The sequence below is a fragment of the Panthera tigris genome, chromosome C1, assembly GCF_018350195.1.
Source record: "Panthera tigris isolate Pti1 chromosome C1, P.tigris_Pti1_mat1.1, whole genome shotgun sequence".
In the NCBI taxonomy this organism is placed as follows: Eukaryota; Metazoa; Chordata; class Mammalia; order Carnivora; family Felidae; genus Panthera; species Panthera tigris.
In genome coordinates this window covers 16,958,930-16,980,685 of record NC_056667.1, presented here as the reverse complement: position 1 = coordinate 16,980,685, position 21,756 = coordinate 16,958,930, and the positions used below count along the sequence as shown (strand labels likewise).

Here is a 21,756-nt window from a genome sequence, read left to right as displayed (position 1 = left end):
TCCTGGTTTTGATTCCTTCTTTTATGACTTTAAACACTGGAATGTACTTACAGTTTCTAGTGCGTCTTACTAACGTTGGTTCTTACTGGTGTAAATACCTGTTGTTCAGTCATAGTAAAAGATTGGTCCTTCTGTGTTTTGTAATTTAGAATTGTAAACTCAGGTTCAGCAGGACTTTATCTATGGGACTCTTACGTGACCTTGGTAGAGAGTCTCTCTCTCCAGAGTATTTTTGTTTACCTCTGGTAGGTTTCCCAGGGATTTTACCAGGCTGAGACCATTTTTGGTTAGATTCTCTGCGAGGAGAAGTTAATATCAGACCCCTCAAGGCAGGGTAAATCTGAACTCTGAACTCAAGTGAAGGCAGGCCGAAGATTATAAATTCTCTAGGGATATATACCCTTTTGTTTCTCCCCTCATGGAGCCTAGGTCCTTTTATCTCCCTGGTGTCAGTGAGGTGACTTTTTTTCACTAATCTACTTCTTTCCCTCAAGCTGTTGTAGTTCTTAATAATCTTAGGATTATTTACTGCTTTGTTACCTAGAGCTCTATGCATTATCTCAGAATGATAATGGGGAGAGATATGGTAGGGATTATTATACCCATTTTACAACTAAGTAAAACTGGAGCTGTTACTCTCCTGAGATGACTCTCCTGACATTATGTAGGTGGCAGATGGTAAAGAGATTCTTAGAGCTTGCCATGAGAAATGGGGTATTCTTCTGTGTTTTTTTGCCATGCAGCCACTGGTAGCATTCTTCATTAGGATGAAAGTAGGTATCACCTCAACATCAGTCATAAAGAAAAACCAGTGTTTTTCTGCAGGTTTATGAAAATTCATTCATTCAACAGATTTGAACACCTGCTATGTTCTAGGCACAAGAATTAATACGAGAGGTCTGTTAACAACTGGGAGCTGAAGTACAGATAATTGGATTTGCTGCCTGACATGCTTTCTGCTTTCCATCCAAGTTAGTTAGCATATAGTGCAACAATGATTTCAGGGGTAGATTCCTTAATGCTCCTTACCCATTTAGCCCATCCCCCCCTCCTACGACCCCTCCAGCAACCCTCTGTTTGTTCTCTATATAAAGAGTCTCTTATGTCTTGTCCCCATCCCTGTTTTCATATTATTCTTGCTTCCCTTCCCTTGTGTTCATCTGTTGTGTCTTAAAGTCCTCATGTGAGTGAAGTCATAGGATAGTTGTCTTTCTCTAATTTTGCTTAGCATAATACCCTCTAGTTCCATCCACGTAGTTGCAAATGGCAAGATTTCATTCTTTTTGATTGCCGAGTAATATTCCATTGTGTATATCTGCTTTCCTTCTATAGACTGATAATGGTCTCCAGCTGCCAAAGAAGGTTGTGGATGCCAAGAGAAAGGTAACCATTTCTCAGCCCCCTGAGTGGAACTGGATGCCTCTAGGAGCCCACACCGGCTAGCAGTAGACATGGCTGAATTTACAAGCTACAAGGATACTGCCTCCAGCCGCCACTTGCGGTTTAAGTTACAAAGTCTAAGTCGCCGCCTCGATGAGTTGGAGGAAGCCACAAAAAACCTCCAGAGAGCAGAGGATGAGCTCCTGGATCTCCAGGACAAGGTGATTCAGGCGGAAGGCAGCAATTCCAGCATGTTGGCGGAGATTGAAGTGTTGCGCCAGCGAGTGCTGAGAATTGAAGGCAAAGATGAGGAAATTAAGAGAGCAGAGGATCTGTGTCAGCTGATGAAGGAGAAGCTTGAAGAGGAAGAAAACCTCACCCGGGAGCTGAAATCTGAGATTGAACGGCTTCAGAAACGAATGGCTGAACTGGAGAAGCTGGAGGAAGCCTTTGGCAGGAGTAAGAACGACTGTACCCAACTCTGTCTGAGCCTGAATGAGGAGAGAAACCTGACAAAGAAGATCTCCGCTGAGCTGGAAATGCTCAGGGTCAAAGTGAAAGAACTAGAATCTTCCGAGGACCGCCTGGATAAAACTGAGCAGAGTTTAGTGTCAGAGTTAGAAAAACTGAAGTCATTAACTCTGAACTTCGTAAGTGAGAGAAAATACTTGAATGAAAAGGAGAAAGAGAATGAGAAACTGATAAAAGAGCTCACTCAAAAACTGGAGCAGAACAAAAAAATGAACCGAGATTATTCAAGGAATGCTTCTAATCTTCTGGAAAGGAATGACCTGCGGATTGAGGACGGGATCTCCTCCACACTGCCGTGCAAAGAATCAAGAAGGAAGGGCGCTCTGGACTATCTAAAGCAGGTAGAGAATGAAACAAGAAACAAATCAGAAAACGAAAAGAACCGAAATCAAGAAGACAACAAAGTTAAAGATCTCAACCAAGAGATTGAGAAACTCAAGACACAAATCAAACATTTTGAATCTTTGGAAGAAGAGCTTAAGAAAATGAGGGCCAAAAATAATGATCTTCAGGATAATTACCTAAGTGAACAAAATAAAAACAAACTCTTAGCCAGCCAGCTGGAGGAGATAAAGCTACAAATCAAGAAACAGAAAGAGTTAGAGAACGGGGAGGTAGAAGGGGAAGAGGCTTTCCTGTCCGGCAAAGGCAGGCATGAGAGGACTAAGTTAAGAGGCCATGGCAATGAGGTACCTGTGTCCAAGCACACACCGCGGGAACTGTCCCCTCAGCAGAAGCGGGAGAGGCATCGAAACAGAGATATTGCGCTCAACAATGAAAACTGTTCTCTGGGCAATAGGCAGGTTTCCTCTCCCGGTTTCACCAATAGGAGGGCAGCCAAAGCTTCCAACATCGGGGCGGGTACAGACAGTGGGACTCAGGAGACAAGGAGAACTGAAGACCGATTTGTATCTGGCTCCTCTCAGAGTGAAGGGAAGAAGTCCAGGGAGCAGCCTTCAGTGCTTAGCCGCTACCCACCTGCTGCTCAGGAGCACAGTAAAGCTTGGAAGAGTACTCCCAAACCAGGTACTGAGGGTGGGTTGAAGGGAAAAGTGGAGAAGACAACACGAACATTTAGTGATAATACCAACCATGGATCTGTTCCCAGTGACGTACTGGGTAGAGCTGACAAGGCTTCTGACACCCCTTCTGAGGCCCTCTTTGGCAAAAGGGGGCAGGTACCTGGCAATGGAAGTCAGGTAACCCAGGCTGCAGACTGTGGCAGTCCTAAGGCAGTTGGAGCTCTGGCCTCATCCCGAAGATCTTCCTCAGAAGGGCTCTCCAAGGGCAAAAAGGCTGTCAGTGGCCTGGAGGCTGATACCACTTCCCCAAATTCCAAGCCTCCACTTTTATCAAAGTATCCTTATAATTCCAGAAGCCAAGAGAACATCCTTCAGGGCTTTTCAACCCCAAATAAAGAAGGTGTTGATCAACCCGTAGCAGTCGTGATGGAAGACAGCAGTCAACATGAGACCCTGAGGTGCCGGGTCATCAAGCCCAGTGGCAGAGAGAAGCCAGACTCAGATGACGACGTGGATGTGACGTCTCTTGTTACTGCCAAATTGGTAAACACCACCATCACTCCAGAGCCAGAGCTCAAACACCAACCCAACTCTAGAGAGAGAGCCAAATCCCGAGGGGGACTCAGAACCTCCCTGTTTGAGAATGATAAAGATGCTGGGACAGAAAGTGAGTCTGTGAAACCTGTCAGAGCCTCCACCAATGCCACGGAATTCCCAGACGCCAATGGTGCTGGGGTCAAAAGCCAGCGGCCCTTTAGCCCCAGAGAGGCGTTGCGGTCTAGAGCCATCATCAAACCTGTCATCATTGATAAGGATGTGAAAAAAATCATGGGAGGATCTGGAACTGAGGCCACAATGGAGAAGCAGAAATCCACCTCCAAACCAGGGCCAAACAAGGTGACAAGCAGCATAACTATCTACCCCTCTGACAGCGGCAGCCCCAGAGCTGCCCCAGGTGAGGCCCCGAGGGAAAGGCACACATCCACCAGCAACATCCAGGTTGGGCCAGCAGAGCTCACATCAGTCAGCAACCACGTCAGCTCCCCCTTTGAGCTCTCCATTCACAAACATGACATTGCTCTGCAGTTCACAGAAGCTGAAAGAATGGGAGATGGGCCCCTGAAGAACAAGCCAGAAACAGTGGTCTCTCGGAGCAGCATTATAATCAAGCCATCAGATCCTGTGGAGAGGAACAGCCATGCCCCCCCAGCGGAGACAATCAGGTGGAAAAGCCATAGTGCCCCTTCAGAAGTGGGCTCTTCAGATGCCAGACACGTTACTGTGCGGAACGCCTGGAAGAGTAGGCGAGACTTGAACTCCTTAGAAGACCCCCCAACTCGAATAGGTAGAAACGTGGAAGCCACCAACGCCTACACCCAGAGGGCCTCCACAGACTGTTCAGACCTTGGACAGCCCAAGTTGTACCTTTGTGAGCAGGGTGCTCAAAGGGCAGGAAATTCAGGGGATGCCCCTGAGCTCACCTCCAGAAGGACCCAGAGTAGCCTCACCGTGTCTGAGGTGCTGACTCGTCGGAATCGGGTGGGAGACACTGCCTCGGCTGCAGCCTGGAACCACTCGGCAGGCGCGGTGAGCCCCACTGCTGCCCCCCCCTCCCCCCTTTACTCTTTTACCTTCCTCTTTGCTCCCTCTGCCCTGGCCTGTGTGTCTCAGGATTATGCGGCTGAGAAATCCTGGGAGAGCTAGCTGGATTGCTCAGAGAACTGAAAATAAGGTAGGTTTGGCCTTGAAGAAGAGTTTAGTACCTTGAAGGAGGTGTTTGCCAGAGAGCAGCAGGAGTTTCCCAAGCTCCCTTTTCCAGTTTGTCTCTTCTATATATGAAGGTCACACAAAAAAGAGAGATCTAGCCTCCATTCTCTTGGTTTGCCAGCACAGCGAAAAAAAAAAAACCTCCCCCTAAAACCCTATAGAGCAGCACCTAGAAGCCCAAGAACCAGCTGCGGCCACTGGGAAGCCCTATGCCAGGGTACCCGGTGACCCTTCTGTAGCACACGTAGGACGGGGGTGGGGGGGGCAGGGAGAGGGTTTTCACAGCCAAGTTTTGCCAGCTGCTGGCCTATGGGGGAGGAGAGTGAGGCTTCCACTGGGCCTACTTTATATACTTTGTGTCCACGTGTCACTTTATTTTGTCTAAACCATTTTGTCATCAGTCTGAGGGCAGAACTAGTTCAGTACGGCTCATTACAGGATAGATAAATCCAGAACCACCTCCGCCTCTGAGGGTCAGAGTGTCAGAACAGCACCTAAAGGGGAAGCCCCTAGGAGTGTCTTTTTAGATGTGGAGCCTCTGAGGATGAAAGACGTTTTGGAAGTGGTTTCCTTCTTTTTAAAAGGCAGGTGTATTCACTTGAAATGTCCTGTGAGTCCATATAGGGTACTCACCATCTGACAGAGCACGTTCCCACTGCCACAGTTTCTCCAAGAGCCCTGTGGGCAGGTATTATCTCCACTTTTTAGATTTACACTGATGGTCAGAGACACAAAGTGTCATACCCAAGGCCACCCAAATGAATTATTGGATGAGAGCTAGGATTTGAATCCAAGATTCCGTTTTTTTTTTTGTTTTTTGTTTTTAAATGTGTATTTTTGAGAGAGAGAACACGGGCAAAGAGAGAGGAAGACACAGAATCGCAAGCAGGCTCCATGCTGTCAGTGCAGAGCCTGATGATGTGCAACTTGAACTCACAAACCGAGATCATGACCTGAGCCGAAATCGAGAGACAGAAGTTTAACCTGCTGAGCCACCCCGGTGCCCGCAAGATTCCCGTTTCTGAATCCAGTACTCTTTCTACCCCGCCGTTTCTCATACTTCTGTTTTGATCTGCGTTCTCTCTGAAGGACCAACACTGAAAAGGCAGAACTCTGGTAGGAGAGTGGAGAGAGAGAGAGGGGTGTTTAGTCCCTTGAAGCTCTGGCTGACAGACAGGATAAGGCATAGGTGTAGGACCCAAAAGGGAAGGCACCTGGGCTTTTTGGTAGTTTATAAGTGGAAAGTAGGAAAAGCGTGGTCCAGTGTCCTTTTCGGCAGTACATACTCCCTTGTTCCGCAGCAGGGAAATGCAGCCTGCACGCGCAAAACTCAAGGATCTCTGGGCCTCCTTCCAGGACCACGTGGTGCAGGCCCCGTCCTCCACACGCTCTTGCTCAGTTGTGAGCCGCCAGTCTACCCTCTGAGCCCCAGCAGCTTGGGAGTTTGTAGTCTACCGGTTTCCTTAGGCCAAAGCGAATCTCTGCAGTTAAGCTGTTGTCTGTCTGCACTGTACCTCCCTCTGCCAGGCTGAAGAAGACCACTGGGAGAGGGAGGGGTGTGTCTTGTTACTCGCTACTGTCCTTCGCAGCTCACTTTTTGTCATTTGTGGCACAGGAGGAAGGTGACGACTGCACACTCGGTGTCCACAGACGACTGCACAACTCCCTGGAGCGGTCTGAACTGCCTGCGAAGCAGGGGCTGCCAGAGCCCGGGCGAGCCCGGGCTGAGGAACGGTTACGGCCAGCCAGGCCCTGTGCCGAGGACAACTGAACCAGCTGGGTGAGGTCTGCTGTCTCCTCTGCTCCTGCTTCTCCGCTCTCCTGCCTTCCTGCCCTATGAAGGATGCAAGGCCAGTTAACCAGGCTAGACGCCAGGCCTTGGCTGGGAGACTGTGGCAAACCAGGCTGTGGCTTGGGTCATTTTGCCAGTTGGCCAGAGGGGATCAGAAACTACAAGCTGGACATAGTCACCCAAGCCCAGCCTTCCCTGATGCATGAGTTCTCTCTCCTTGCCCCTGTCCCCAGATCGGATGGGCCACTCTGGCCCCCAAATGGGGAAAGATCTAGAAACCCCTTGTATCCTCACCATACCACAACAGCTGAAAGCTCTCCTCTGCTTCTCAGTGGGTCAGAGGGCAGCCCCTTCAGTGTGGTTCATTTCTTCGTCTCACCGCATCCAGTTCACTCCTTGTTTGCCCTGGGGGCCTAAGTACCCCCTAAGACTTAGCAGCCATCACCTCCACCTAGGGGGCTTCTACTCCTTTCCCCTTTGGAGTTCCTCAGACTTGGACAGCAGAAGAGGTCTGTGCTGCCTCTAAGGGATTACGGGACCAACCTTTAGGCTGAAGCTTCTCGGACATCGCCCCCTGGCTGACAATTGTTTCCTGGGGGCAGAGCACACGGGTACCCACCTATTGGAATGGCATCATCCCTCCCCTCCCCTGGCTCTATGCTCACCTTCCAAAGGCACCTGGAAGTGCACAAGCCTCACGCATCTCCTTTTCTGGGCACCCGTAATGCTGCTGGCACTGCCTGCTCCTCTCCCGTGGCTGGAGACTTCAGGCTGACTCCGTCGTTTCCATCTTTGGAATACTTCCGGACTAAACTGGGCCTGACCCAGCATACTCTGCCTTCTAGGAAGTGCCCAGCAAGGGGGAAAGTGGGCTGGAAGAAACATTTCCCCAGTCACTCCACAAAGCAATAGTTCCATGAAAGGCATGGACTTTCTTCCTCTTCCTTCATTCCCCCGTGGAGGAGGAGGAATCGCACTTTACCGAACTGATGCATTCCTACAGAAGTGGGCCCATGGTTTCTGCAAACTGTCGTGATGACTTCACTGGAGGAAAAGTACTACGTGCCCACTGAGGGCCCCAGGTTAATATAATACAAAATGCAGCAAACCTTTCAGGAAGCCACATAAAGTTGAATAGTTTCCTTACGTCACATGGGCAAGTTGAAAAGAACCGTATATTCTTGGCACTGCTTTTTGTGTAACTTTCTCAGTTCAGAGAAGGGCTCCCTTTTCAAAGGCTACTTTTAATGGCACAGACACTGTTCCTTCATAGTGAAAGAGAGCATTACTAGGAGTCAGGAAAGCTGAATTTGCTTCATGGCTTTGTACTTTCTTGCTGTGTGACTTTGGGCAAGTCACTGTCCTCGTGGGGCCTCAGTTTCCTTATCTATAAAATGAATTCTTTGTAATGGTCTCTAAGGGTCCTAAATCTGGCATTCTGAGGTTGTTCTGTTTACACTGTCCTATGGGGGGTGATTCTGCTTTTGGAAGGTAGCATCCGGATGGTTTTGGGGAATGGGTCCTCCCCGGCCTTGTTTTCCTGGGCCTTATTCTTTCCATGTTCTAATGTCAGGAGGATGAGCTCAGAGAAGCTCCCTCATTTTTCTAGTTTGTAAGATGAAGGGATGAGATCAGATGGCTTCTGCAGCCCTTTTGGCACCAGCCTTGCCCACTTGCCACACAGCATCCCCTGGCTTTTGTGACACAAGTTGGCTGTCTCCCGTTGCTGTGCTTCATGGGCCATATTCCCTGCCTGCACTTGGTGTGGGAACCAGTGTTCATCTCGCCCGTGTCTGCCTTCAGACTTGGCCATCCTGGAGGCGGCTTGGGGCACGCTGATGAGCTTCCTTTCGGGGTCAGGAATGTTTTGCGCTTACTTCCATTTTCTGGAGGTCTGCCAGTCTAAGGGCATTGCTGTGTAGCTCATCTTTCCTCTACATAGTGCTGACTCAGCTGCTCAGTTTTAAGATGCTGTTTTCAAAATCTCTTCCTGCTGCTTCTCCTGGGTCCCTGGCCAGAAACTAGGAAACAGACCTCTGCGGTGGTCAACTGAGGTTATAGGAAACCAAGTCTGTGGCTCTTCTCTGCTGGTGGAAGCAAAAGGGTGCCAAGCCATGCCTACAAAGATTTCGCCGCTAATTCTCTTCTTTGGGCGTTGGAGCCCTGGATTCTGGTGCTGTAGCTCCTGGTGCCAAAGTCTGGATCTTTCCACACTGCAGCAGCACCAACATCTGCCACTACCCAAATGCTCTGGAAGAGGGACAGCTATGGTGCCCTCTTGCTGGGGGCTGCTATCTTAAAATCTGAGTGCAATAGGGTTTGATTGTAACAATTATTTCAGGATAAATGTTGTTTCCTTAATCTGCGTACTTTCTAGAACCATTGTAAAATAGATTTTATTTTTAAGTGTCCTCAGCATTGCAGAAGATCCCATTTGTAATAGCAGATGAAGGCTGGAGGCTCAGCTCCTCTGGGTTTCGAATGGCTGGCAAGGCTGGCTTTCAAATTCCAAAGTTGGAAGGCACCTTTCTGAAAAGCAACCTCTGTGTGACCATCTGGACCCAGGCCTCACCACCAGGGGTCCTGGAGGAAATTTCCATATAAAGGGGAGACCTGGTAATTAAGTAGCTGGTCCAGTCAAGCCAAATATTCCCACTGGCCCAGCCAATAAACCCACTTACATGACAAGCCTCTTCTGCAGCGTAGCTCCAACTCTAGGTTTTACTGGCAGGTGTATTTGTTGTGGGAGGGTTCCCAGTGAGCCCAGGGAACCTGGCACTCCAGAGCTGCTTGGTTGGAGGAAGCAGAGCTGGCTGAATGCCAGAGGCTGGTCTCTCTTCCACCTGCTGCTGCGTCTCACTACTCTGGTACTAAAAGCAACCAGAGAAAGCTGCAGGGATGGTGGGCAAAGGGGCTTTGCAGTGGGGCCAAGGACTCCAACCTCTGCCCCAGGCAAGCCTGCACATAAATCATTCCCCTCTCATGGGGTGTGGGAGGGTCTATGTTGATCTTGGACCTGTCATCCTGGGGCAGTTTTAGTGCTTTATATTTAGTGGGTTAGTGCCAGGTGCTACCATTTTCCAGTAAAGGAACCGGGACCCAGAGGCTGGGTCCCTAGCTGCCTCTGTCGATGTGGGGTTTGTCGTCACTCTGACGAGATTGCTTTGGAAGAGCTGCTTTTAGGGATTATCTTTTGTCTACCCTGGGTGGGCCACAGGGTGTTCTCCTCAAAGCCTCACAACCAAGACCATAGGAAAGGGGCCCTATTTTCCTGCTGCTTCACAGCTCAGAACATGTACTGAATGGAATGTATTTTTAAGAGAATAAAGTCTATTTTTTTGTATTTTAAAGATTGGGAGGGCTAGGGAAGTATAGCCCTCAAAAAAAAACCTGTTAATGCATTAAAGGCCCCTTTGCGAGGGGGCATCAGTATCTGTCAGTCCACATCTACTTGTTCAGGCAGGTGCTCTGGTCTCACCCCTGCCCCTTGGAGTCTAGGTGCAGCAGCTTCTACATTCCTGCTCCAAGCCTGGGACCAAGGAGGCCGGACCCTGTTGCTGGAAACCAGGGCGAAGCCATGAGCAGTGACTCAGGGCTCCTTGGGTGCATGTGTATAGTGGAAGCTGCCTGTCTGCATGTATCCTCTGGCTCTAATGCTGTCTGTTGGCTCTGCAGCACAATATGTAACCAATAAAGCTCCCTAGTTTCCATGTGGTCTGTGTGAGTCAGTGATGCCATTTTTGTTGATGTCCTGAGTACAACTGTTGTCCGTGCACTGGTATAGCTAGTATATTTCATTGTATTTTATTTACTTGAAATACTCAGCCAACTAATTAATGATGCTGTAAAGACCTGAGGCTTGGAAAATGACACACTTACCACCCACATAACTGAACTGGACTTGGAATTGTAGCAGCTATTTCACTGCTACATTTTAGTTTTAGGCTTGTCTGTTGTCACACACAAAACGATGATGAGTCTCAAGCTACCTATGCCATGTATTTAAAAAAACACACGTTTTAAAGCACCTAACTCTGGATCAGATAACTGTGACCCCCGAGGTAACAATATTCATGGCAGAGCTGGGATTCAAATACAGGTCCAAAGTCCATATGCTTTCCACTGCATGCTGTTCTCACCTTTATACCCCTTGCCCTGATCCTGTTGCGCAGATGTTCTCCACTGCTGTTACTCGTTCCAAGACTAGGGGAAAAGCCCTCTCCGTCTTCTCTTCAGACCACCAATGTAACGTCACCTAAATCTTACTAAGAATAAAACCTCATTTAGACTAATTACAGGGAAGAATTGTAACATTAGTAAAAGCCAATTTCCAGAAACAGATCATGTACATGCATTTAGTTACACTGTTAGGAAAGCTTGAGAAGGAACAGTTACTGTAATACCTTTCTTATAAAAATGTTTTACTACCTTATATGAAATCATAAGTATCCTTGTAAGAGGGGAGGCACGAAGATAGGACTAGAGAACAAGAGAAGCAGAGATTGGAGTAATGTGCTCTGACAATCAACTGAGCTAAAGCCAACCCTCAAGTAGTGTGCTTTGACGATGGATGAAGAGGCCACCCAAGTCAAGGAATGTAGAAGGAACACACTAGAAGCTAAAAAAGCAAGGAAATGGAACCTTCCCTCCAAAGCCTGCTGTGGTAATCTGTTAACAGCAGCAGTAGGAAACTAACACACCAGCTAAGTAAGTCATCTAAACCCTTGATCTTCTTAATGTAACACTTCCTAAACTTTTAGAGCAGTACTTTGGACAAAAGTGGAAAGTTAGCACATACCCATGGAGGGAACCTGGGGAGTCAAGCCAGATGGTCTGCTAGAGACACACCCAAACTCTGCCTTGTTTTGTCTTAATGATTCAAAATTTCCTAATATCCATATGCTTGACCTGTAGCTTCATAGTCTTAGCATACAGTCACCCTATAATCCCAATAAGGAACTCTCTAGTTCCACAGATCAGGGAGCCCATTGCTTCTGTGGGGCTTCCCTCAACCCTGTCTTGAGACCTGACCCAACCATTTTTTTCCTTTATATAAATATCCTCCTATCTAAACATGGATAAAACTGCCGTTTCCAAAGGCACAGTACTCCTGTCTTGTATTAACTCCAAGGGGAAACAACAACAAAAGAAGACAGGAAGAATTTTATATGAAGTTTTATTTTTAAAATATAAAAAACCACCACACACCAAGAGACTAAGATGTCCCCTCCCCACACTTGGTTACCTCAGTCTTTAGGAAGAACACCAACTTCCACACTAACGGACAACTGCCCCTCTAGCTCTAAGTCACTCAAAGGAGGCAACCTCCTTGGCCACCTGGCATCATGAGTTCCAGCAGCTGACTGGGAGCCCAGATGCCAGAGTGAGTTTCTCAGTGGGATCCGGTACTGCTACAAGAGCTCTGTCTACACAGCAAAAGACCCGCACATTGGCTGCTTCCCTCCGAACCCATCAGTCTCACATGCTTGGGGACTGCTGTGCAGGAACGCCTGGTGTGGCCTGGCGAGGCAGGGTGTACATGGCCCCCAGGAACTGGTCTGCAATCCTTCCGGCTTCTCGCAGCCCACTCAGCAGAGCACCATGGACAGTGGCTGGGTAGTTACGGATTGTATGTTCTCCAGCAAAGAAGAGTCGTGGAATTGGCTATTTCAGGAAAGAAAAAAAAATTGAGAGAAAAATCAGTAGGTTGCAAACAGCATTTCTGCTGTACTTAAACGGCCAAATTCCTGTTGGTCTGCCAATCACAGGCCATCATCCTGCCAAAAAGGGTCTCCCTTGACAGGCATCCTAAAATTGATAAAAGTAGAAATATGACAAAATTCAGCCCAGCCTTAGTCCTAGGGTAATGCATAACTGCATCTGTTCTTACGGATTATTTAATGCTGGGGGATATCCGGTTCTAGAGCTTCCGTTGCCTCATACGGTACCTACTGGGGCAGAGGGGTTCCTGACTGCTCTGTACCACATAGAGTCCAGCATTTGTTCTAATTCAGGAACACCTTTGGCTCTCAGCTCCAGAGCAGGTTCACAGGGTCCTGAGGAATGCTTACTACTCTCTGGAGCAGGGTTTGGCATCATCTAGATAAGAACCCCTCAGGGGCATGTACTGGAGACACCTAGTAACTGATACCTGCAATAATCCTATGAGCCATTACAAAATGGGGTGCAATTAAAAACGTTTTTCGTCCTAACTTTTAGGGACAAACTTTGAATAAGGAAAAACTGGCTTATACTGTGGACTCTTCCATTGGGAACGTGGACTGCCTATATTTACGGAGCCACAATGTGAGAAATCAGACACAAATAATACTCTTCCTCCCTTTTCCTCTGCTCTTAGTATGTGAAAGCCTCCAAGGACAGAATGACTAAAATCTAAAAAAAAAAAAAACAAAAAACAAACCCACAAATCCGTGGCATCAATTTTAACCGGGATACTGGCTTTTTCCCAAATAAGCCTTGGTGGTTTGCCAATTTCTCACCTGTGGGGCACCTGGAATTGAAGGGCCAGGAGTGATTGGCTGAGCCATTAAATCATAGTCATTTCCAGATGATCCTGCAGCTACATATGAATAGGAGCCCCGTGCCCAGGGATCAGCACGCCAGCGGGATACCACAGTCTCCTTGGGCTAAAGGAAAAAGCATGAGCAGTAGTTATTATATGACAAAGGACAAACCAATCATCTCTGAAAAGTGGAAAAGCTGGGGTGGGTGGGGATGTAACCGAGCGGTAAAGAGGCAGGAGACATGGGCTAGCCAGGTGATGAATGCTGCTGCTATCCGACACACAACACAAATGGCTTCTGACTAAGCTTCCCCGTTGCCTTGCCTATGACATCTACCCACGGCTTGATTTTTATTCTCATTAATTCACATGAAGCATTAATAAGCATTCTCTCAAAGGAATCCTAAGGATCTAAAAAGTGTTTCAATGGACCTAAAGAATAGAAAAAAGTACCAAGAGATTTTTTTTTTTTAATGTTTATTTACTTTTAGGAGAGAGCACGAGCGGGAGAGGGCAGAGAGAGGGAGACACAGAATCCGAAGCAGGCTCCAGGCTCTGAGCTGTCAGCACAGAGCCCAACGCGGGGCTCAAACTCACGAACCGTGAGATCATGACCTGAGCCGAACTCAGACACTTAACTGACTGAGCCACCCAGGCAGCCCCCAAGGGACTCTGACTACTTTGTCTAAAAGGTAGCAGTGGTGTGACTCCACACATAGATACAGTGGATGAGACAAGCAGGGATGTGTAGCAAACAGCCACCTCAATTCCCTAGTCCATGTACGGGGCGGGGGGGGGGGGGGCGCTCTTCTGAACCCTACACTTACATCATGGACTCCAAACATCAGCATTCATGTAAACCCAGCACCCACTTCTCCATTCTGACTGAAACCGTCCTGACCAACGTAAAGAGACTATGTCAAACCCTGCTTTAGTGTGAACTCTTGATCCCCACTTGCTCCTACCCACTTACTTACCTGGGGCACCGCGCTACTACCAAAAATCCCTTTGAGGATGGCCAGGCATCGGCCGACAATCACATCATCACTTATATTTTCCATGATGCCGGCAGCTTCTCCCGCCACTAGTGCCAATAGTATCGGAGCTAGAAAAACAGAAGGGATAATTCCAGGGTTTTCTTAGACTTTTCTCAAGAACTGCTTTGTCAGGGCCCACATTATTCTAAGCACCCTGAAATCTGATGACCAATGGACAGACCTGCAACACTTGGCTGGAGACAAGCAATGTTTCTGAAACAGGAACTTAAAATCCATCCCTAGAAGTGAGCTGGCAAACTATAGAGGTGAGTGAAGTGTGACTCATGCAGTTAACCACTTGTAACTGTCTAATACAGAAGTCTTGAAGACAGAACTTCAGACCTTGCTAAGAAAACCAAGTATTCCTATATTTAGGCACAGAATCCTTAGCCCTGACCGCCTTAGCTCCACAGCAAGAGCTACATCCCTTTACCTATTCCAGGCCCATCACCACTTCTACCCACCCACATTTGGTGAGTATTGACGCAACAGGCTTCTGTGATAGGCACAGGACTAGATTACTGGGATATAAAAGATATAAACTAAATGATATGCTCCATAGATCAGCAGAAATGATCACACCTATAATTATGCACTGATAAAAGCAATGACGAAAAAGGATACAGAAAGAATAATATAGGGGTTTAATTTTTTTAAGTTTATCTATTTTGAGAGAGAGAGAGAGAGAGAGAGAGAGAGAATGAGTGCAGGAGGGGCAGAGAGACCAGGAGAGAGAGAGAATCCCCAATGTGGGGCTCGAACTCACAAAACCAAGAGATCATGACCTGAGCCGAAACCAAGAGTCAGACGCTTAACCGACTGAGCCACCCAGGCATCCCTACAGGGATTTATTTTAGATTTGAGGCAGTGGAGGTACGTGTGTCCCGAAGGGACTCAAACAGTGGCATTTAGGTCAAGACCTGAAAGGCTGGGCAGAGTATGCCATGTTGGGAACAAAGAGAAGAAAAATAAAAGCTGCCCAGGCCCAGACCAAAGTAGATACAGAGGCCCTGAAGTAGAAGACATAAAATAGGTAATATTTTACATATATGTATACACACACATACATAAAATATTTTAAGCACCATAGAGAAGAGCAATCCAATTACAGGAGAACTTAAAACAGAGAAGGTAGGAATTTGCTACAAAATCCTAAAGGAAGTGATCAAAGATGCAGGGGCCAGTCAGATACAAAAGTCTTGGGAATGAGGAATAAATACAATTTTCCCTTCTGGGAAGCTTCCCTGGTTCTGTGCCTCCTGGCTGGGTTGATTCTTTATGTTTTCTTTACAGTGCCCTGGGCTTTCACTGTGACCCTCTACTTATAAGCCCTGTTCCTAGACTGTTCACCTCTTTACTGTATTTCCCACTAGGTTCTGAACTCCTTGAAGGCAGCCTTTTTCCAAAACCCCCCATATCCCCAGTACCTATGCAGGATTTTTAGAAATTGCTGGTTGGTTGAGTTAATGGAAAATCAAGACATACGTATTTGAGAAAAACCAGAATATTCCTAATTCTTTACTTCCATAAGGATACAAAGAAGATTAAAACCAGGAAGGAGTTACCTTTATAAAGGTTCCAGAAGAGGAAGAGTTCACCTCTGCTGGCAGTTGTACTGCCAACATGCCCGAACAAATTGACACTTGGATCCCAAAACACACGGTCAAAACACAACACCACCTATCGTAAAAAAGGAGCACATGAACTGACGACACAACTCCAAGAACATGGCTTTAAGCAGAGCTAAGCCTCAACAGGAAATACTTCTTCCTCAGACCTTATTAAAGTTTCTTTTAACCCACTCTCAATATAAGCCTAGAAATCCCTATTATCAACGTATTACTTGGGACAACATTTAGAACTTTTTATAGGCTTAGGCTTGCGAAGTGATCCCGGAAGACTAAGTCTTCGTGGATACTTTATATAGAATTAGGCACTGAAATGAAAGAATTGACAGGCCTCAACTCACCCTGATATCACAGAGCAGAGAGCACAGCAGAACATACAAAAATGCAAAGCCCTAGGCTCTCTGGCTGGAGGGCACTACGACCGGTATTTGTACAGTGGGTATGCAGAGAAGTGCGTGCCTCGGGCAAGTTACCTTGTTAAGGTTGCCAAATCCCATCCTTTGCACTGCGGATGTCTTCCACTCAGGAAGAGGTGGCACAAACTGAACAGCCGGTGGCTGTTGCTTCAACACACCCAAGGGAAGGGTACAGAGAACTGCATCACATTTGTAAATAAAGGTTTGGCTTGTGGAGCGGGTATTCACAGCTATCACTTCACATCCTAGAGAGGATGGAGGGAAAAGACTTTACTGGTGATGAAGACAACACTGAATGTCCAGCGCACAACAGAATCTACGTACTACCTCCGTTAATTCTTACCATAAGTTTATGAAATCCGTCCTATTCATTTTTTGACAGAAGAAAACTGAGACAGTGGTGAAATAATTTGTCTAAGGCCACATGGGCAACAAGTGCCAGCACTCCAGCGCTAACAGTCCAACTTCAGAGTCCTGGATCTTCACCACCACTGCACTGTCTTACCTTCCTGAGACACTGGTGCTCTTCTGGACTAACAGAAGAACATTATTACTTATCAGAGATTAAGTAAATTTAGGCCAAAGTTAAGAATAAAGGGCTATACCGGTAAAAGCAGTACCTCTCCACTGTGGTTAGGAGCTTACTAAAGGACCAGAACAGAAGACTGGGGCAGAGCATGCTATTCTTGAGAACGTACTGTGATGCCTAACTCGCCAGAGCAGGAATAAAGCTCAAAGTTGACCACAGAAAAGGCACTGAAAATAGGTTAGTATTATTTTTCCTCATTTGTGTTTGAATTTTTTCTGCAATCGATACCTACTTATATAATTTCAAAAAATAAATAGCTCAAAATTGGTATGAAAGCTCAATTCATGTCCACTTTCTCACTGTTCTTAATCTGCCTGCAAATGGCTATTTAAAAGCTACAGGTCTCAACATCAGCTAGAAGCTGCATATGAAGGGAAAATTAAATGGAAACTGGTTTCAGTGGTTGTTTAAAAAAAAAAAAAAAATCTGTGGTAAACTCTGCCGTTCTAGAAAACGGGCCATGAAGGGCAAGCAAGGTTGATGGCCACATCTCCACTTGTCATGAGGGCCCTGGGAGAGGGGAGTGGGGTGACTAGCTATCATCAAGAGTTCTAGACTATTAATTCCAAAGGTGGGTGGACAGCGGGTTCTCTGTACTCAACATTAAATGTTCCCTGAAACCAGCAACAGTGAGCATTGAGCCGCCATGGGAATCACAGGGCAATTCCATCTTTGAAGTCATCTTATTAGCAGATTGCTCCTAGAATCAGAAACCAGCCCGAGCTGTTAGCCCACATGTACAGGAATGGATCCAAAGATCAAGACGCAGATGGTGAAACACAAGGGGTGGGGCCCACTGTGTCTAGAGGCCAAACCTTGGTATTTAAGAATACATTCAGCAAAATGAGACCTAAAGTCACTGGCTATTGTTACAATACCAAAGTAATTCGCGTACAAATTGGAAACTAAAACTTGCCTCCGTTTTTTGGCTTACACAATGATGGGATCAGAACGTCAGAGGCTCTACAAGGGCTCAATCCTTTTGTAAATGCAAATTTTTAAAAATCAGGAGTCCTAGTTTACGCAACATTTGATGAGGAAACATTTTTTCTGTAGGTCAAACTCAACAAAAGATCAGTTTCAGAGTAAGAGGTTTGTCTTATCAGCGAAGCAGTGACATACCTGAAGCTGTGTACCGAACCTGCCGCACCGCTGTATTCAGTTTAATGTCTAGGCCTTCTGCTAAAGCCACAGGCACACAAGAGTAGCCATTCCTCACTGTTAGGTGGCTGCCAGTAAACTCAAAGTCATCATCCTAAAAGGAGAGAAAAGGACATACATCCATATTGTCTTAATTTATGCCAAATATACGGAATTCTGTAAGATTAACACTGAAAAACACTAGTTGGTGGAGAAGTCAGTATTCTAAGGCAGAAATTAAAACTACCACTCAGTCATCAGCTACAGCTGCCCCAGACAAGACAAGATGCCAAAATGTCCCTAATGGCCGTATCTGAGAGAGTTTTCTCCTCACAGTCCTACACCCCATTCCTCAATCCAGACTGTCCAAAGGGAGGTGGGATCTCATGAAGAAAGATGATTCAATACATTTAGATGATAAGTCTGTCTGGCTTTTGAACACATTACAGATTTGGTAGGAGGTCAGATTCACCATCCTAATTACATTTTCTTTTACCTGAGAACAAAATCAGTTTTTATTTAATAAACTTAACAAGTTTGAAAGATGAGGAAGACTTCCAAAACTCAAGGTGGTCAAACTAGATGAAAATCTGGGATTATAAAGAATGGCCCAAGATGATCCATATAGTGAAGAAGTCAACATTTGACCTGGAAGAATTCCCAAAATGATCCTATTTCTTTGAATTTACTGGAAATTTTTCTATATAGAGAAATTCTTGAAGGCTAGTCAGTATTTTCTAATCTTATGAACTTTCTGGGGGAAAATAGCATGATTCTTTCAAATTAGACAAAAATACTGGGTTGGCAGAACTCACAACTTAGTGACAGATTTATCTGCTCCCCGTACCAGTCAGTTCAAAACATTCAAAATTTAGTAAGATGACAAATGGGTACATATTGACACTTCAAATGATAAATCAGTGACTAGGAAAGGTCTAAAAATACTGGGGCTCAGTATTTACATGAAAGAAAAGAAACTGGGAATTCTGTAGGATGTTTACCACTACAAGTCCAATCCTCACTATAATTCAAATGCTGAAGAATAACAAGGGTATAACCTAAAGATTAAGAATTCAAACTAATTTTACTAGGAAAATGTACAATGAAAATACAAATATCTAAGTAAAAATATAATACTGACTTCTGTAGTCTTCGGTCTGGTCGAAGTCTGAGATTTGGAGATTAGTCCATTCAGGATCCAAAAAGCCCTGTGACTTCTCACCAGTTCAAGAGTAATTCACACTTAAAATACTTAAGAATAATTCAACAAGGGGCGCCTGGGTGGCTTAGGTAGTGGAGCGTCTGACTCTTGATACCTGCTCAGGTCGTGATCTTGCTGTCGTGAGATCGAGCCCCATGTCAGGGCTCTGTGCTGAGCATGGAGCCTGCTTGGGATTCTCTCTCTCCCTCAAAATAAATAAAAACTTAAAAAAAAAAAAAAAAAAGAAATCGACAAAAGATGTGTAAAACCTGTACACTGAAAACTGTTAAAATATTGCTGAGAAACATTAAAGAAAACCTAAAAAATGGAGAGATATACCATACCATGTTCAAATCCCTATACCAATCAAAATCCCAGAAGGTATTTTTTATAAAAATCAATAAACTGATTCTAAAATTTTTATGAAAATACAGAAGACTTACAAGAGCCAAAATAATTTTAAGAAAGAAAACAAAAAATGTCGGAGAACTTGCACTAATTTCAACATGTATCATAAAGCAATAGTAATTAAGAGCATATGACAGTGGCATACGGATAGACAAATAAATGAACAGGAAGGAGTAACCATAAATAGTCTCACACATGGTCAACAAAGATGCCAAGACAAACGAAGAAAAGGATGGTGCTAGAATTAGATAGCCATATGGAAAAATATGAACCCTAACCTCACTTTTCATTGTACACAAAAATTAAAATGGATCATAAAGAAAACAACAACAAAAAAACCAAAATGAATCACAGAGCTAAGTTCATAAAACTTCAGAAAGAAAATAGGAGAAAAACTGGTGATCTAAGTTTAAACAAAAATTTTTCAGGATAAAAAAGCACATAGGCTAAATAAAAGAGAGTTGAGAAATATGGACTTCATAAAATTAAAAAGTTTTGCTTTTTGAAAGGTACTACTTAGAAAATGAAAAAGGAAGCTATGGACTGGAAGAAAATACTTACAAAACATAAATCTGACAAAGGAATTGTATCCACAATCTAAAGAACATAATGAACTTCTTAAAATTTTTTTTAACATTTATTAAAAAAAAATTTTTTTTAACATTTATTTCTTATTGACAGTGAGAGAGCATGAGCATGGGAGGGGTGGAGAGAGGAGGAGACACAGAATCTGAAGCAAGCTCTAGGCTCTGAGCTGTCAGCATAGAGCCTGACGCGGGGCTCGAACCCACAAACCACGAGACCATGACCTGAGCCGAAGTGGGATGCTTAACTGACTGAACCACCCAGGCGCCCCAACATTTATTTATTTTTGAAAGAGAGAGAGGCAGAGCATGAGCAGGGGAGGGAGGGGCAGAAAGAGAAGGAGACACAGAATCTGAAGCAGGCTCCAGGCTCTGAGCTGTCAGCACAGAGCCCAACGTGGGGCTCAAACCCACAAACCGTGAGATCGTGACCTGAGCCAAAGTCGGACACTTAACCAACTGAGCTACCCAGGTGTCCTAGAACATAATGAACTCTTAACACAATTCAACAAGAGGTCAGACAACCAGATTTTTTTTTTTAATGGGCAAAAGATCTGAACAGACTTTTCACCAAGGAATAGACATATGAATGGCCAATAAGTACATGAAAAGTTGCTTCACATCACCTATTATTCAGGAAATGTGAAATAAAACCACAATGAAATATTACTATATAGCCATTAGAATGGCTAAATTTTCAAAAACTGGCAATGCTAAGTATACACAAAGGCTATATTCTGTATGATTATATACCATATGGTTCAATTTATATGTAATTCTAGAAAAAGCAAAACCATAGTGACAGAAAGCAAACCAGGGGTTGTCTTGGGCCAGGAGTGGGAGGGCTGGGAACTGACCACAAAGAGGCAAGAGAGAACTTTTCAGGATGATGGACATGCTCTGTATCTTGATTGTGGTGGTGGTTCACGACCATGTTGGTTTGGCAAAACTTCAAACTGTTCACTTAAAACAGGCAAACTGTACTGTACACAAATCATACCTCTTAATAAAGCTGTTTAAACACCTACATACAAATTAACAGCTTCTCCTACGAGCTCTCTCAAAGACATACACAACAAAAGAAATGATAATGAAACTTACCTGATCCCAATGTTTAAGGGAGAGTGTAGAGAGAGGTGTGGCATTAGCAAATTCAAGATTTGCAAAATGCCAATCAAGTATCTGTCTGTCTCTTGATGAGAGATACACGTCGCTGCAAAATGAAACCAGGAACACAGGTTATTAAAAGGACATCAATACTATTCTCAGTGGGCTGATGTGGATGATCTTAGTATCTGTGAGGGAACCTAAGCCTGGTACTGTGCCTTTTATAAAGAAATTCCTTTATTACTGGTGCCTAGACTGTGCCAAGCTCACTTTCTAAAGCAAATTACTATCAGGCTTCATTTGTCTGAATAAAAGACTTCTTCATATTGGCACCTGTCATTATAAAAGCTTATTTGAAAGCATGATTTTTTTTTTTTTTTAAAACAAGAATGGGTAGCATTCCCAATTACAGAAGAGAGTAGATATATATGTGGAGGCCAAATGCACCATGGACTACAGTATCAGCATACAAGTATTCACTGTCAAAAATTCAATGGAAACACAGTGCAATACTTTCCTAGTCCTCAAAATTATGGGAATTTAAGATAGTACTACCTTCTACCCCAAAGAAGACAATATATTTTATTCAAATGTCAGGTCTCATGGAGAAAGGCTTTTTTTTTTTTTTTTT

General features: G+C 45.1%; 2 protein-coding genes across 9 annotated transcripts in view; one reads left to right on the top strand and one right to left on the bottom strand.

Annotated features, from left to right (window-relative positions):
• LUZP1 (leucine zipper protein 1) overlaps positions 1 to 10,202 on the top strand; it is a 95,877-nt gene extending 85,675 nt beyond the window's left edge. For 4 of the 7 annotated variants that reach the window (XM_042995865.1, XM_042995867.1, XM_042995863.1 and 1 more), the window contains 2 exons: positions 1,333 to 4,520; positions 6,316 to 10,202. In XM_042995865.1, the coding sequence (XP_042851799.1) occupies positions 1,452 to 4,520; positions 6,316 to 6,471 (3,225 nt within the window). In that variant the 5' untranslated portion in view covers positions 1,333 to 1,451 and the 3' untranslated portion in view covers positions 6,472 to 10,202. The remainder of the gene's footprint in view (positions 1 to 1,332; positions 4,521 to 6,315) is intronic. The other 3 variants (XR_006221047.1, XM_042995869.1, XM_042995868.1) reach the window with 3 other exon arrangements.
• Positions 10,203 to 11,651: 1,449 nt separating this feature from the next.
• KDM1A (lysine demethylase 1A) overlaps positions 11,652 to 21,756 on the bottom strand; it is a 61,794-nt gene continuing 51,689 nt past the window's right edge. For both annotated transcript variants that reach the window (XM_042994635.1, XM_042994636.1), the window contains 7 exons: positions 21,120 to 21,231; positions 17,808 to 17,940; positions 16,154 to 16,341; positions 15,618 to 15,732; positions 13,993 to 14,120; positions 12,993 to 13,139; positions 11,652 to 12,156 (listed from right to left, as the gene is read on the bottom strand). In XM_042994635.1, the coding sequence (XP_042850569.1) occupies positions 11,971 to 12,156; positions 12,993 to 13,139; positions 13,993 to 14,120; positions 15,618 to 15,732; positions 16,154 to 16,341; positions 17,808 to 17,940; positions 21,120 to 21,231 (1,009 nt within the window). In that variant the 3' untranslated portion in view covers positions 11,652 to 11,970. The remainder of the gene's footprint in view (positions 12,157 to 12,992; positions 13,140 to 13,992; positions 14,121 to 15,617; positions 15,733 to 16,153; positions 16,342 to 17,807; positions 17,941 to 21,119; positions 21,232 to 21,756) is intronic.